Source organism: Teleopsis dalmanni, chromosome 2, assembly GCF_002237135.1.
Source record: "Teleopsis dalmanni isolate 2A chromosome 2, ASM223713v2, whole genome shotgun sequence".
NCBI lineage: Eukaryota > Metazoa > Arthropoda > Insecta > Diptera > Diopsidae > Teleopsis > Teleopsis dalmanni.
In genome coordinates this window covers 139,164,967-139,181,447 of record NC_051847.1, presented here as the reverse complement: position 1 = coordinate 139,181,447, position 16,481 = coordinate 139,164,967, and the positions used below count along the sequence as shown (strand labels likewise).

At 28.4% G+C, this 16,481-nt stretch overlaps 2 protein-coding genes across 2 annotated transcripts; both read left to right on the top strand.

Moving 5' to 3' along the window:
* The first annotated feature begins 4,737 nt into the window (after window positions 1–4,737).
* Window positions 4,738–5,373, top strand: LOC119677962 (glutathione S-transferase 1-1-like). Its single transcript, XM_038089550.1, has one exon. The coding sequence runs from the start codon at window positions 4,738–4,740 to the stop codon at window positions 5,362–5,364; it is 627 nt and encodes a 208-aa protein (XP_037945478.1). The 3' UTR covers window positions 5,365–5,373.
* Window positions 5,374–7,091: 1,718 nt separating this feature from the next.
* LOC119675829 lies at window positions 7,092–15,881 on the top strand. Its single transcript, XM_038087047.1, has 10 exons — window positions 7,092–7,321; window positions 8,007–8,319; window positions 8,385–9,099; window positions 9,294–9,469; window positions 9,861–10,294; window positions 12,824–12,910; window positions 13,409–13,721; window positions 13,777–14,491; window positions 14,562–14,737; window positions 15,319–15,881. The coding sequence occupies exons 1-10, from the start codon at window positions 7,278–7,280 to the stop codon at window positions 15,763–15,765; spliced, it is 3,420 nt and encodes a 1,139-aa protein (XP_037942975.1). The 5' UTR covers window positions 7,092–7,277; the 3' UTR covers window positions 15,766–15,881.
* Window positions 15,882–16,481: the final 600 nt, after the last annotated feature.

Here is a 16,481-nt window from a genome sequence, read left to right as displayed (position 1 = left end):
CTTTGACTGCTGCTTGACTATCTGAGTAAATACAGATGCCCGTTGTTTAAGTTGATACGAGCGCAGACCTCGATGGCGTGAACCTCCGCTTGGAAGACAGTGGGCCATATACCCAGCGCTAGCGAGATTCTGGTGTTAGGACCAAATATTCCAGCACCAACTCCTTCTTTGGTTTTTGAACCATCGGTGAACCATGAAATCACTTCTGGTTCTGCTCCAGGAGTGCCATTTTCCCAGCCCAATCGATCGGGAATGAGGACTTCGAACTTTCTACCGAAGCGAAGTTCCATGTTCATGCGATCTGTCCTATCGCAGATCTCTATGCCAGGAACTAGTCTGCAGATAGAGTTTTGACTGTCAAGACTTCCGTACATATTGATATCAGGGTGTAGCCTAGCTCCACTCAAGGCCGCTGTCTTTTTAATGAAGAGGTGCAGAGGGGTAAAACCCACTATGGACTCCAGTGCTGACGTGGGACATGTTCTAATAGTTCCCGTCATAGCTATACATGCGAGTCTTTGCAGTTTATATTGTACAAATATTGTACAAATACATATATTTGATCTCAGAAGATAAAAATGATAAAATCCTCGGAATCAATAATAAATAAACATTGTTTTTAACAAAAAAAAAATAAATAAAAGAAAAGAAAGGTCGATAAAAATTAGTTATATTTTGATACGAGTATATACAAAGATTACATTATGTACCCAAAATAAAAAGTATAGTAAATGTTCTCTTTTATGATCTATTGTATAAACTTCTGAGTGCGTTAAATGCACTCACAGTTACTATATAAGTTCATCACAGAAAGTGAAAGTAAGTTTATTGATTCATTCCTGTGTTGTAGACTATCAATAACATTTTATCAACGAAAGTGATAATAAATTTTCCGAAACTAATGATTAATAAAATTTTATCAACGAAAATGATAATAAATTTCCCGAAACTAATGATGAGTTATCGCTTAAAATTTCTTTCCAGTTCACTTCAAAAACCTTCCAACTTAAACCATTAAACCATTGTTTTATATCAACGACTTTTTCTGGACTAAATAAGGATGAATGAGTCCGTGAAGGACTACCCGGTCCAGAAATGGCCCTACTAGGTCTTCGAATCTTCTAACAAACAAATTGTTAAATAAATTGTTAAATAATCAGTTCTTCCAAAAGAACAAACGTCAATTTATTTCGATGTTTTTTTGAGCATTAATCAATATCAATAATTATATCAGTATCAGTAGTAAAAACCAAATATCTATTGCCGGCATTTACAAAAATATATTACTAAACATATTAAACATATTTGCCAGCGCTGATAATAAAATCTATGATATATTATAAAAGCGAACAGGTAAAAGGTGTTCTTTGCATGCGGTCCCATACGTTGTAATCGAAATATATTATAACTTATAGGCACTTGCTAGTACGCACCAAAAAAAAAATTGATTCTTAATACTGTCATCTTAAAGTTATTATTGCATTATTAGTTTTTGGATAGCTTTAATGCCTTCTGATATAGCTACTGATTTTAAACGAAATTGACGGAAGTTATCCTTGCCCAGGAGTTTTACATTTTCCAGAGTGACATAAGCTATTAGTATTGCTTAGCCTACTTAAAAAAGAGGAAACAATCTTGGAAAATTATAATAAATTGTTATATTATATGTTTTATTTGTTTATTTATTTTTATAGCCTATTCTTCTTTCTATTATCAAATAATCAATTTATATATACCTATTGTCACATATGTAAATTTAATTTAATTATGTCTTTTAATATATATATATATATGTTTCTATTATACGTCTTTTAATTATATGTCTTTTAATATATGTTTCTATTATAATTTATTTATGCGGACAACAGTCATTGTTGTTCCTAACTAACACTTGTATAAATTAAATTAAAACTTGTATTACTACTACAAAAATAATACAAACCATTAAAGGTATTATTATATTATATTCCTTATTCAATTACACATGATATGACTTAAGTACTTGCCTCTTTAAATGAGATACATGAAAATCTGTCAGACATTTCAATTATTTTCAATCGAAGCAACTTAAAAATATACAAAAATATATGTGTTGTCAACGGTAATAATTTTATTTAATTAAATCATTTAAATGTTGAACTTAGTTCTATTTCATAGCTTTAAATACTGAAAACTTAATTTGATATAAAACCATAAACAAAAACCATCTATGGTTTATCTATGATTATAAAAAAATGAAGAGCTTTTTTGTTATTAAAAGTAATGTTATTTATACATATTCTGTGCAATAACATTAGAGAAAAAGCTCTATAACAGAATAGTTAACAGAAACCCGAAAGATCATTAAACGTGCATATTTATTATTAGCTTTAAATTGTAGGCTAGCAGAAAATTAGGTCACCAAAACGAGTTGCCAATGATCAAAATTTTATTTAATATAATTTGAGCTATATTCAGTCAATCTTAAAATTTAGTTTAACGGAAATTAAGAAAGAAATTATATATTCGTGTAAAAATTTTCATTAATCTTTATAATGATTTTTTTTTCTTGTAATTGTTTAGTAGTTTATAAATAAATTTAAGTCCATATTTTAGAAAAACTTTCTGAATATATTAAGAAACTTATATTTTTTCAACTTAAAGAAAATTATACATATTAATTAAAATACTAAATAATGTGTACAATAATCATATGGCATCTGTAATCAATAATCTATAAAGAATATAGTTAAATATTGTAAAGTACCGATTAGCGATCATAACAATTTATTATTAATATATATTCTAAAGTAAAAAATAATAAAAAATAATTTGTTTTGAATTTATATATTATTTTATTTGCAGATATATTTTTAGTTGTAGTAAATGAAAGTTACGACAGGAGACAACTATCAAAGGAATAGTTTTTTTTTCATTAAGAATTCTTATAAGGCTATTAAATTATACTTTATATAGTAGAAAGTATCTAAACTTTGTTCACTAATATAACTGTTTTTATGTATTCGAGCTATTAACTAGAGATAAACTTGTTTAATGCCAGAACTTCTAAGTAAAATAAATAATAAAATACGGTATTACTATCGCAATTAAGTCGACATATGTACACTTGTGATTTTATTCATACAAAATCTATACAAAATGTGCTAATGAAATTTCATAACTGTAAGTATAAACATTTTCAAGGCTTGTTTTGTGGAAGAAATTTTTAATGGAAAAAATAAGAAATACTATTTAATATTAAATGTTTTTATAATACATTTTATAATTATATTGAAATACAACAATCTTACAAAAATAACATTTACATTTACGCTTAAATTAAGCTCTTTTTATCATTTAATTAAAAAACTATTAATTAAAATATTTGTGCATATCATAATACTGAAATTTAAATAAAATTTATTAAATAAAGTTATTTTGACATCGTATAGTAAAAGGTGATGAAAAGTGGATCATGTACGATAATAGTTTATTTTATGCGAAAAATTAATGAAGCTCCTTATATTATGAAAAACCATAGATTGTCAACAAGAAAGGGTAAACTATGTGTTTACAAGAGTGTCATTCACTATTCTTCTAACAATCAATAGAATTCTGATATTAGGTTTTATATTAGGTTTTAAATTTATTAAAATTTATGTTTGTCCAAATTTACTACAAAAACTAATCTTTACTATTTTTGGCAAATTTTGGGAACTATTTTTCAGCTCACCACAGAAAAAAAATCTGTCTCTTTTTTCGGTCTTTTAAAAAAGGAAATAAAATATTTTATTTTGTTTGTTGTCCTCAAAATTTTCTTAACATGAATAAAAAAAGAATTTTATATAATAAAAATTTTAAATTATTAATTAAAATTAAAATTTGTTAAAATAATATAAGTATTTTCACACTTTTGTATTAAAATCAAATCTATAAGTTGGCTACGGTACCGATTAACACTTATCATTGATCTCCCCATAAAAGCAGTAGTTTTTAAACTATCTTTCGTTCAATCTTTCGAACATCTTTCGAAAGTTTTTAACTATCATTGCTAGGAATACCATAGCATGCATGGCAAGATTGTCAGTCTTCTTGTGGCTCTCCTAAAAATAAGACTTGAATTAAAATTTATAATCTTAATTTGCAGTTCTCCGAAAAATATAAGTTAAATACAAATTTGAAGTCTTAATCTGTGGTTCTCCTAAAAATAAAACTTGAATTAAAATTTGTGATTTTAATTTGTAGTTCTCCGAAAAATATAAGTTAAATACAAATTTAGACTCTTAAGCTGTGGTTCTCCTAAGAATAAAACTTGAATTAAAATTTGTAATCTCAATTTGCGGTTGTCCTCCTAAAAATTAGACTTGTATAAAAATTAGTAATCTTTATTTTATAATAAGTTTTTTCAAATATAAAAGAAAGTCAAATTGATTTTATTACCACAACTAAAAACTCTTCTGTGCGTAAAGTTCTTTGCGTTTCTGCATCCATTTCAATTTTTGTCGCTGCTGAAATACTGATATTTGCTAACTTTTTCAAAAAATTTTACAAAAATTACTTCAACAAAAATCAAATTTTTATTTAGTAGTAACTTTCGTATTATATAGAATTGAAAAAATTATTATTTATTATTTATTTATTTATTTATGTTATTTAACTGTTTTGATATATTTTTATTGTAAAATATTTTTATTTGCGTTGTTTAAACTAAAATCTCCCTTCTTTCATTGCAGTTAACCTATAGCAAGTAATAACAAAATGGATTTCTATTACTCGCCTATTTCTATACAATGCCGTTCAGTTCTAATGACTGCTAAAGCTCTTGGAATTGAATTGAACAAAAAATTGTTGAACTTGCAAGCCGGTGAACATCTTAATCCCGAGTTCATCAAATTGAATCCACAACATAACGTTCCAACCTTGGTTGATAACGGTTTCTCCATTTGTGAAGCCCGCGCTATTTGCATCTACTTAGTTGAGAAGTATGGAAAAACTGATTCCTTGTACCCAAAATGTCCTCAGAAGCGTGTCGCCATTAATCGGCTTTTGGACTTCGAGGTGGCTGATTTGAACAAAAGCTTCGCGGAATATTACCACCCACAAATAATCTGTAAAGCTCCAGCTGATCCTAAAAACCTTAACCTAATTGAAGGTGCCTATCACTCTTCGAATATATTTTTGGAGGGACATGAGTTTGCTGTTGGCGATAGTCTCACCTTGGCTGATCATTTCTTATTGGCAAGTGTATCCACATTCGACGTAGCTGGTTTCGACTTCAGCAAATATGCTAATGTTGCTAAGTGGTACAACAATGCAAAGAGTGTCGTACCTGGCTGGGATGAGAATTGGGCTGGCTGTCAAGAGTTCAAGAAGTTTTTTAACTAAGTTTGTTAGTTCTTTAACATGATAGAAACGTAAAATAATCATGCGATGACAATTGTTTATTCCCATTTTTCACGAACCATGTTTTAAGTGTGAATTACTGAAAAATTTGTGAATTCCAACTTTTGTAGGAATTTAAGTGTATAAAGTATTTTAATTAAAGTGTAAAGTTTGCCATACGTATGGTATAATATCAACATAAGAATATTCATATTAAAACATAGTTAAGAGGTATTTAATTAACGATTTTTTTACTATAAATAAATGTTAACAATTAAATGAAGTTGTTTCAGTTATTAAAATTTATTGAATATTTATTGGAACTTTTAACTTTTCTGGTTTCCCAAAAAATTTATTAAAACTTATGTGTAGAGAAGTTACTGAAAGTGTATAATTTTACATGAAATTATTATATATGCAGTGCAGTTTCAACTGTTACAAAATATTGGGTATAAATGTATGTATTACTTAATAAAAAGAGGACCCTGACCCTGGACTAACCATTAACTCTGACCAAGAAAAATATGAAAATTGTTTTATAAATGTGAGCGATGACTTAAAAAGTTCGCTTTTAAGATTTATATTTTAATATAGTTTACCATGCCAAAAAAAAAATACATTTACGAAAATATTTGTTCTAATAGTTTGAGTAAACTGCAGTATTTCAAAACTTGGAAAATTATATTCGAAAAACTTAGAATTTTCTTCTTATTTAAATAAAACATAGTACTAAATTTGATTTTAAAGTCAATTATGACGAAAGAAACCACGTTTCTTAATAGATACTAATATTAGATCATAGTAAACTACAACAAATTTTTATTATTTATTAATTAATTGAATTTTTAACTGTTTCCAATCTTTCGAATATTGCCAAATAGTCTTCATCAGTGGTATTTTTGGAAATATTTGTTGTATATATAACTATACATAACGTACACAATACACAATGCATGGATATATTCTGAATCATTGTGACAAACCGAATCCAATAATTAATGTTCAACTGTTAGTCTCTCTAACTAAATTTTAGTCAACTAGATTCTCCGATTTTTAGCTTATCAAGAACATATTTAAGCGGAAAGTCTTATTGGGGTTTGATATATGAACTCGGTATTTCAAAAAAATAGGTGGACTTATAAGAATAGCACCAATTAAAAATAATCACTGAAAATAATTTTAATAATTATATTAGTAAATACTTACACAAGAACTTAATTTCTGATTACAAATTATATGTGCTATGACAACAACTTTTTTAAATAGAAAAGGAAATTTTCTAATCCAAATATTTTAATGATCAATCAATTGAGTTCTATACCTGACCGTAATAATGTTTCGGATACTGTAGAAACCAATCATCATTGGTTTTTAAAAAGATCTATTGATTTAATAGCGCGTATATAATTTTTAGAATACAAGCATCAACAATAAAGTACCGTAAAATTTGATTTGTAAAATAACTAGCTGTGTGTAGAGTATTGATACTTCAGAAAGCCAAAACTAAATCACATTTGTGATTATTTATTATATGTTTATTAATACTATGTATTTTGTTTTGCTAAATCATTCCAAACAAATGCTACTATAACATTCAGTCTTATCAGTTCAGTTATGATTAATTATTATATATAATTAGTATTTGTGTAAGCTCTATTCAAATTGACTGCTATAGGACTTGCTTGGAATTATTTTATATTTAATAAATATATATATATATTGAGTACATCAGTTGCAATAATTTCTTCGAACTGCGAACACGTAAAATTTAATAGATCCACAGTTTAGTGTTTCAGTACAAAATACAAACAAATATAAGCTTTAGAAAAGCATATCATATAGAATTCTTATTTATATATATAATTATGTATATATCTTCAAGTTGTTATATTATAAAAATATAAACAAAATAGAAAATGAGTCGCCTTAGTTTTATAGATATGGGAAAACTTGTATCGAAGTGAGTGCAATTTTGTTGAGCATAAAACAAAAATAAAGATTATTTTTAATTATATAATTATGTATATGCAAGTATGTGTTAAATATTTACATATAAGTGTGTGAGTTGAATTTAAAAATATAAACAAACTAGTAATAAGTTCTCTTAGTTTCACAAATGCGGGTGCACTTCTATCTGAATAAAATTTGTTTGACTTATTGCAGTATTTCGTTTATACGAGTATTGCGGTTTATTTTTTAAATCCATAAAATTGAATTTATTCAATTTGTAATATTTAATATTTAATATTATTATTTAATATTATATTATTAATATTTTGAAAAACTTTTCTATATAAAAAATATATGTAAAATGTTCATGCAATTGATTCATATAACAATTTCAAAAATTTAAAGGTACTCATAATTTTTTGGCTTGTGTGAAACTGTTTCCCTCATTCTTATTTAGAGGCACAAATATTTTTAATGAGATTTTTAAATAATTGGGATTTCATTTATTGTAAAAATAGTGACTTTTTATTAATAGAGTAACTATACTATATGTCGAATCCTTATCATTCGCATAAAATAATATAATAGCAGAAAAATAACTTTGCAATATATACAAAATAGTTTTATAATTTTTTATAATATATAAAATTATTTTAAATATTTAATAACATATTCAAATAATGATACCTTTTCAGAGCTGTTAAATTCAAGTATGATCAATACAGCAAGCAAACTAATATAACAGAGATAGTTAACACAGACAAAGGTCCAGTGAAAGGCGTAAAGCGTTTAACAGTATGGGATGACGCCTACTACAGTTTTGAAAAAATTCCATTTGCTAAACCACCACTTGGAGACTTACGCTTCAAAGCCCCTATTCCAGCTGAACCATGGACAACAGTATTAGATTGCACAGCACACGCGAAACCACCTTTACAGAAAGGAATATTTTATAAGAAATATAAAGGTTCAGAAGATTGTTTGTATTTAAACGTTTTCACAAAAGAGGTAAACAAATACATTTTTATTTAAAATGTAAAATATTTATTAACGTTAATATATTCAAAAATCAGATTAAACCCACAACTCTACGACCTGTAATGGTATGGATTTATGGTGGCGGTTTCCAAAGAGGAGAAGCAACACGCGAGTTTTATAGTCCCGATTATTTTATGTCAAAAGATATTGTTTTAGTCAGCATAGCTTATCGCTTGGGTCCACTTGGTTTTTTGAGCATAGATGATCCAGCTGTTAACGTACCAGGCAATGCCGGTATTAAGGATCAAATACTCAGTTTGAAGTGGGTGCAATCAAATATTGCTGCTTTTGGTGGTGATCCAAATAATGTCACACTTTTTGGTGGAAGCGCAGGTGGTGCTTCGACACATTTCTGTATGCTTACAGAACAATCTAAAGGCTTGTTTCACAAAGCTATTTTAATGTCCGGCAGCGCATTATGTCCATGGGCTATGGCACCGCAAAATCATTGGGCCATCCGACTAGCACAAATTTTACATTATAAAGGTGATGAAAATTGTAGTGCCGATATTTATAAGTTTTTGTCACAAAGTAAAGGCGAAGATTTGATAACAGCAGCTAGCACTATTTTAAATGATAAGGAAAAGCATAAACGTGTATTGTTTCCTTTTACACCTACTGTAGAATCCTATGAAACTGAACAAGCCACATTAATTGGAGCTGCATATGATATGCTTGGAAAAACTTGGAGTAATAAAATACCTATCATTATAAGTGGTACCAGTTTCGAGGGATTACTATTTTACCCAGGTTAGTTTGTAACTCTGATTCATACGAGTAAATATTAATAATATATATAAGCTTTATCAAAAGCTTATATTAAACTGGCTTCAATTATAAATTTTTGAAGCTTACATCTCCAAAATAATGCTCATTTATATATATATATATATATATATATACATAGTTACTAGATAACACTTTTAATTTATATTATATTACAGATACCATTAAACGTTCCGTTACTTTAGATGAAGTTGAAAATTGTGAGCATTTACTTCCTGCTGATATAGATTTGAATCAAACAGATGAAAAGTTATTGGAATATGGTTTAAAACTAAAAACCTGCTATTTCGGTGAAAATGGATGTAATAGAAAAGATATAATGAAATTCTTAGAGGTAGAAATTTTTTCTCTCTTATGATATTGACAAAGCATATTTATATGGTTTGTACAGACCTACATAAGTAATATACATACATAGTGATATATACCTGCATAGGTGTAAAAAAATTGTTACGAAAGACTTTATATATGTATATAATATACAAATATGTATATATAACTGTGCAACACACATTTAGTGTTCGCTCGAAAACGTGAACTAACTGAAACTAAAAGTTTTGTTCACTATTTGAAGAAGTGAATACGAAGTGAAAGGTGTGATCGTAATCCATCGTTCACTTAAGTCAGTCTTTACGTTTTCTTGTGTTTAATGCATCTCTTTGCAATTTCATTATTAGTTCAAGAAAATTTGATTCTAAATTTAAATACTTTAAAATCTTTTCCAGTTGGAGTCTGATCGAGAGTTTTGGCACCCAATCTACCGTACCGTTCTATATCGGTTATGTGCTAACTCAGCACCAACCTATCTCCTACGTTTTGATTTTGATTCTAAAGAGGGCAATTACGTTCGAAACTTAGTATGCGGTAAAGACATCCGCGGAGTTTGTCATGCTGATGACGTGAGCTATATATTTCGTGGCGCAATTAGCGGCACTCATATAACGAACTCTCCTGAAGATTTAGTCATAAGAACGATGATTAATATATTTACAAGTTTTGCAATAACTGGAAATCCAAATTGTCAAGAACTTGCTCATGTGAATTTTGAACCAGTTAAGAATTCTAGTGAAATAATGTGTCTCAATATTTCCCACAAAACAGAGTTTATAAAACTACCAGAGCTGGACAAAATGAAAGTGTGGGACAGTTTTTATAGAAAGTGATATTTTTAGATCAATTAGATAATTATTTTTTTATTTTTTATAAAAATAGAAAATCAAAAATAAATAAAGGTTTTGAATAAAAAAATAAGTATTATTGTTACTTCAATACATGTAATACGGATATGTTATATAATTTTATTTTTACTGCAATTTATTTAAAGAGACATGAGGAGCCAGTTATTAATTTACCATTACTTATTCTGATAAACAAATTAAAGGCTAGAAGCTTAGGAACTATTCCTGACCAATTTATATTGTTAAATAATTGTCTGATAGTAGGAAATGAAATATAAAAACCCTGGCAAAAGAAATAAAATGCGACATAGGATAGGACTTCTATAACAAAGGATTAAAAAGTTAGCAAAGAGTATCTTATTTATATACATGACGCCAAACATCACCAATGTTACCTATAACACCGACATCTATTGTATCCCCAGCACAATAGAAAAGATTAATAACGAAAATAATCTATGCAAAAACAACACAATTTAATTAACAGACAGATAGATTAACAACAGATAGTGCAACGGAAAAATCCTTACGGAGCAACTGGGAACTTAAATCGTTCGATAAAGAACATAAAACCTAGATGTTCTCTTAGGTGATAATAGTGAATCGGTTTAATTTAAAAGGACTCCGCTATAGTAGTCACAAAGTACATTTTTATTTTAGAAAACTATCTTTGTGACAATTATAAAGAGCTAAATTTTCAGAGCTTTATAAAATCAGTAATAAAGTACCGCAAAGAAGTCTCTTCGGATGTGTCACCTGTTTTTCATCTGGAGCCTTTCCTCGAAAATGGCCGCACTGCTGTAGATAAAAGTTTTCTTATTATCTGTGATTAAAGTATAAAATCTACAAACTTCTCTTAAAAACATAATAAGGTATTCAAATTTTAATTTAAAATTTAACTAATAGTAATTCATATATATTCACTAATATATTAATTCATATAGACTTAAGTCATTTGAATATATCACTAAAGTCTGGTTTTATCGGCGGCTAAGTAAAACATATGGGCATTACTTAAGACTCAAAACTCAGCTGAAAGAAACAATTAGGAAATTTAGGCAAAAACTCCATTTTGTGAACAAACAACAAAGTAAAGCTAAATGGGCAAGTTTTGAAACTAATCTGAACATGTGATATCAAATTTTGAGATTATAGCTACGTGAAAATCTGAAAGTCTTTCGACATCCCAAAATGTATTGTACATACGACATGATATGAGAGAACTATATAGAGATCAAAGCATACCTAACCACTAATCGCAGCAAATATAATCCATTTTAGTAGTTAAAAATTTTTTTAGTGCTAAATATTTATTATATATTCATATTAATAGTATTAATAGTATTAATAGCATGATCATTTTCAGTACGATATTTTAAAATGAAAAAGTCATACGAATCTTATAGATGAATAATTATAGATAAATATAATTTAACTTCTTTATAGGATTTTATTATAATTAACAAAAGCTTATTATCGTGAAAATCTTTATTGTATTAGTAATATTGTATATATAACAATTCTGATTTTCTTTCTTAATTAAGTTTTAGTTATGTTATATTAATACACAGTGTTTAGTTAAAACGATAGATTCTTTGGCATGATCTTAGATAAGTTCAAATTTTGAATAGGATTTAAATGTTACTAGTTGTGATTTATTTCGTGACGCTTGAATTCGGTGTCTAATAAATTCATATTGTTAAATATTTTAAAAATTCCTCTATAATTGCCATGAAGTTATCATTTGATTTTAGCATAATAATAAAATATTAAAGAACAGTTTTTTTTAATGATGTGATATTTTAGGATCCTGTTAAGAAAAATATTATATGGTTTTATGTCTAAGAATATCATACTTCTAACTTCTGATTAGGAGGCAAGTAAAGCCATAAAATGTCAGAATCGAGTAAAATCTATTTTTTTTTAATTTTAATACTAAAACATACATATAACTTTCCTATAACTACGAATAAATTAAATTTAAACCATATTCGAAAAATATATTAACTAATAAGCTATAGTTTTCAAAAAAAAATCTATTCTGAGTCAGATTGTCTCCATTTCATTTATTGATAAATATAGACATATTAAAAAAACAATTTAATGCTAAGAATATAGCTCATAATCAAATTCGTATATGCCATCAATATTATGAAAATTTGGAATGACGAAGCTTAAATGATATTGCATAATTATAAACAAATTAAACGCTATCGTTGTTGTATAATTTCTAAACAAATAATTTATATATATTTATTATCAATGTTATCAATTCACTTGATATGAGGAATATAAGGAATTATTTATAAACACTTTTCTTATATATTAACTTACAGTCATACATACATGCATTTACATACATATTTACAAGTGTAGCGTAGATTTGCCGGGCTCATTTCAGAAATTCAATAAAATATTCTGAGCAAATCAGTTATACCAAAGCTCTCGATCTGTGAAAGTGTGAAGTTTTAGTTTCCATACCGGCTTATTCGTATATTTTAAAATTGTTAACTTGCCAATCATTTACTAAAGATATATAAATACAAAACAAAAATGAGTCATTTCAGTTTAATAGATGTGGGCAAATTAATGTTTAAGTAAGAATAATTTTAAAAAAAGTTTACCGGAGAGTTTCAAATGTGCTTAGAAAATAAATATGTATATACATATATAATATACAATATATATAATATTTATTTCCCTTTTAAATATTGATCAATAGTTTATATTTTTCCTGCAAAGGTCGATACCGTTTTACAAGGTTTGCTCCACTAAGAAGGAGAGCATTAATTTCATTAATTTCGTTAAAGTACAGATTTAATAAAAAACTTTTTAATTGTATAAATAAATAATATAAATATATATTAATAAAAATTTAACATAATGTTTATTTATATACATATATAATCAGTTAATTGTGGAGAACAAAATGTCTCTAACTTAAATAAATATTAATGAGACCCTTTTATCTCCATGTCTAAGTGATACTCGAAATATAAAAATATATTACAGATAGTAAGAGATATACAATCATTAATTTTAATTTATATGTCGAAAGTTGTCTAACGCCAAATGAAATGATTTTTTTTTTCAAGATTTGTGAAATTTAAATATGAGCAATATAGTAAGCAGACTAATATAACCGAAATAATCGATACCGACAAGGGACCAGTACAGGGTGTGCAACGTATTACAATATGGAATGATGCCTACTACAGCTTCGAAAAAATACCATTTGCTAAACCACCACTTGGAGATTTACGGTTTAAAGCTCCTGTACCCGCTGACCCATGGACGACAGTATTAGATTGTAAAGCGCCTGCCCCACCACCGTTGCAAAAAAGCATGCTCTTTAGTAATTACAGAGGTTCAGAGGATTGCTTATACCTGAATGTGTTTACTAAAGATGTAAGATGTGACATATTTTCATATTTTCCATGCAATTGATTCTATAAACTTCTAGATTAAACCTGCAGCGTTGCGTCCTGTAATGGTGTGGATTTATGGTGGTGGCTTTCAAGCTGGCGAGTCTTCCCGCACTTTATTTAGTCCAGATTATTTCATGTCAAAAGATATTGTTTTTGTAAGCATTACGTATCGTGTCGGACCACTTGGTTTTCTTAGCATTGATGATCCAGCTGTTAACGTTCCAGGCAATGCCGGTATTAAGGATCAAATACTTAGTCTAAAGTGGATACAAACAAATATTGCTGCTTTTGGTGGTGATCCAAATAATGTCACACTTTTCGGTGAAAGTGCTGGTGGTGCTTCTACACATTTCTGTATGCTTACAGAACAATCAAAGGGTTTGTTTCACAAAGCTATTTTAATGTCCGGCAGCGCATTATGTCCATGGGCTATGGCGCCTAGAAATCAGTGGGCACGACGTTTAGCACAAAAATTGGGTTATAAGGATGACGAAAACAGCGGTGCTGATATTTATAATTTTTTGGTACAATCTAAAGGTGCGGATTTAATAAAAGCGGCTGATACCATTCTTATTGGTAAAGAAAAACATAGACGTGTATTGTTTCCGTTTACTCCAACTGTGGAACCATATATCTCAGAGTCAAACATTCTTAATGAGCTAGCGTACAATATGTTGGAAAAGACCTGGAGTAATAATATACCTATAATTATAAGTGGTACGAGTTTCGAGGGTTTATTATTTTATCCAGGTTAGTTTGTTTCAATAGTCGTTGATTTGAATCGAATAACATAGGTATTTACTTTCAATTTATATTACAGATATTATTAAACGTCCCGCAACTTTAGATGAAGTTAAGAACTGCAAACATTTATTGCCTGCTGATTTAGATTTGGACAAAACAGATGAAAAGCTAGTGGAGTATGGTTTAGCACTGAAATCATGTTATTTCGGAGAAGAGGAATGCAACGTTAAAAATATGATGAAATACTTGGAGGTAGAAACTTTGATTTCTGTAATCATTTAAAATCATTATACATGTTGTGTCGGTTATATTGAATAGTTACAAAAGGAACTATATTAGGTTTGGTGAAGGACACTAAGTAATGTCTGAGTCATAAAGCGAATTCGCTGCAACCAAGTTGCGGGTAATGAAACAAAAATTGCAGCAATATTCTTTTGAAGCCTTTTTGCTAACAATGGAGACTATTTTCTGACAATTCTCATGCAATTATTCTTTAAAGAAGTTAGATAAAAAAATGATTTGTGAACTTTTATAGTACAAATTCATTCTGTTGCATTCTGACGGAACTATAAAAAATTGATATAAAACACCACCATTGCAGTACGATTCAAATTTACTGCATTCAATTAGAATTTTGTAAACTTATCAAATATATATATATATATATATATATATACCTATGTATATTCCAAAATGTAATGCAGATTTATTTTATTGTTTTAATATATGTTATACAGAAATTTAATATTAATAATATAAATATTTACTTTATGAATCACATGCGAATATAATTTAAAGTTTAAAATAATTGTATTTAAATTTAATCATTTCAGTTGGAATCTGATCGGGAGTTTTGGCATCCGATTTATCGTACTGCCTTGGCTCGTCTACGAACAAACTCAGCACCCACCTATCTACTACGCTTTGATTTCGATTCAAAAATCGGCAATTATTCTAGAAACTTAATATGTGGAAAAGACGTACCTGGGGTTTGTCATGCAGATGACATTGGTTATTTATTTCGTGGTGCTATAACCGATACCTATGCAGTGAACTCTCCTGAGGATATAGTCCTTCGCACAATGATTGACATATTTACTAGTTTTGCAATAACCGGAAATCCTAACTGTCAATCACTTGGGGACTTAAATTTTGAACCAATTAAAAGTGATATTAATATGAAGTGTCTTAATGTGTCAAATGAATTAAAATTTATAGAATTGCCTGAACTAAGCAAAATAAAAGTGTGGGATAGCTTTTATAAGAAAGGAAAACTATAACGAAATAATTGTATGTACATATGTGTACACAAGAAATTTTTCAAAGCATTTTTGGAAAAAATATATATTATTCTATGCCAGCAATATTTGATCGACGTTTCATTATTAATAGAAAGTTTTTGTAAACAACTTATTTATTTATCTAATTTAATTATATTTTTTTTCTTTGAATAAATAACAAACATATGAGAACTATAAAAATAGGAGTTTGTAATAATTGTGTTATACAATTTGAATTAAAAAATCATAAAACACCTTCGCTCCGTTGATTTACCACGATTTACCAGGTGTACCGGTATGAAATGAGCGTTTTTTGGTGAAAATAAAACACTAATTATTAATAGGAAAGTAAAAAACATTTTATTCAAAGTATTGGCCATTGCTTTCTACACATTTTGACCACCTTTTTGGCAATTTGTAGATACCACGCCAAAAAAATTGTTCGTCTTTTAAAGCAAACCAACCAGACACCCAATTTTCGACCTCCTCGTAGGAATCAAAGTGCTGCTCAGACAATGCGTGTCCCATCGATGAAAACAAATGGTAACCGGAAGGAACCAAGTCTGGTGAATACGGCGGGTGGGGTAGCAGCTCCCAGCCAAGTGTTTTGATTGCATCCTGAACCCGTTTTGCTTTGTGTGCAGGTGCATTGTCATGGAGCAGAATTACCTTGCCGTGTCTTCTGGCCATTCTGGTCGTTTCTCGATCAATGCATG

Excerpts from the sequence above, each read along its gene's own strand:
- LOC119677962 (XM_038089550.1), top strand. The coding sequence starts at position 4,738 with ATGGATTTCTATTACTCGCCTATTTCTATACAATGCCGTTCAGTTCTA.
- LOC119675829 (XM_038087047.1), top strand. The coding sequence starts at position 7,278 with ATGAGTCGCCTTAGTTTTATAGATATGGGAAAACTTGTATCGAA. Across the intron at positions 8,320-8,384 it reads TAAACGTTTTCACAAAAGAG|ATTAAACCCACAACTCTACG; the intron begins GTAAACAAATAC and ends TTCAAAAATCAG. Across the intron at positions 10,295-12,823 it reads TGGGACAGTTTTTATAGAAA|ACTTGCCAATCATTTACTAA; the intron begins GTGATATTTTTA and ends TTAAAATTGTTA.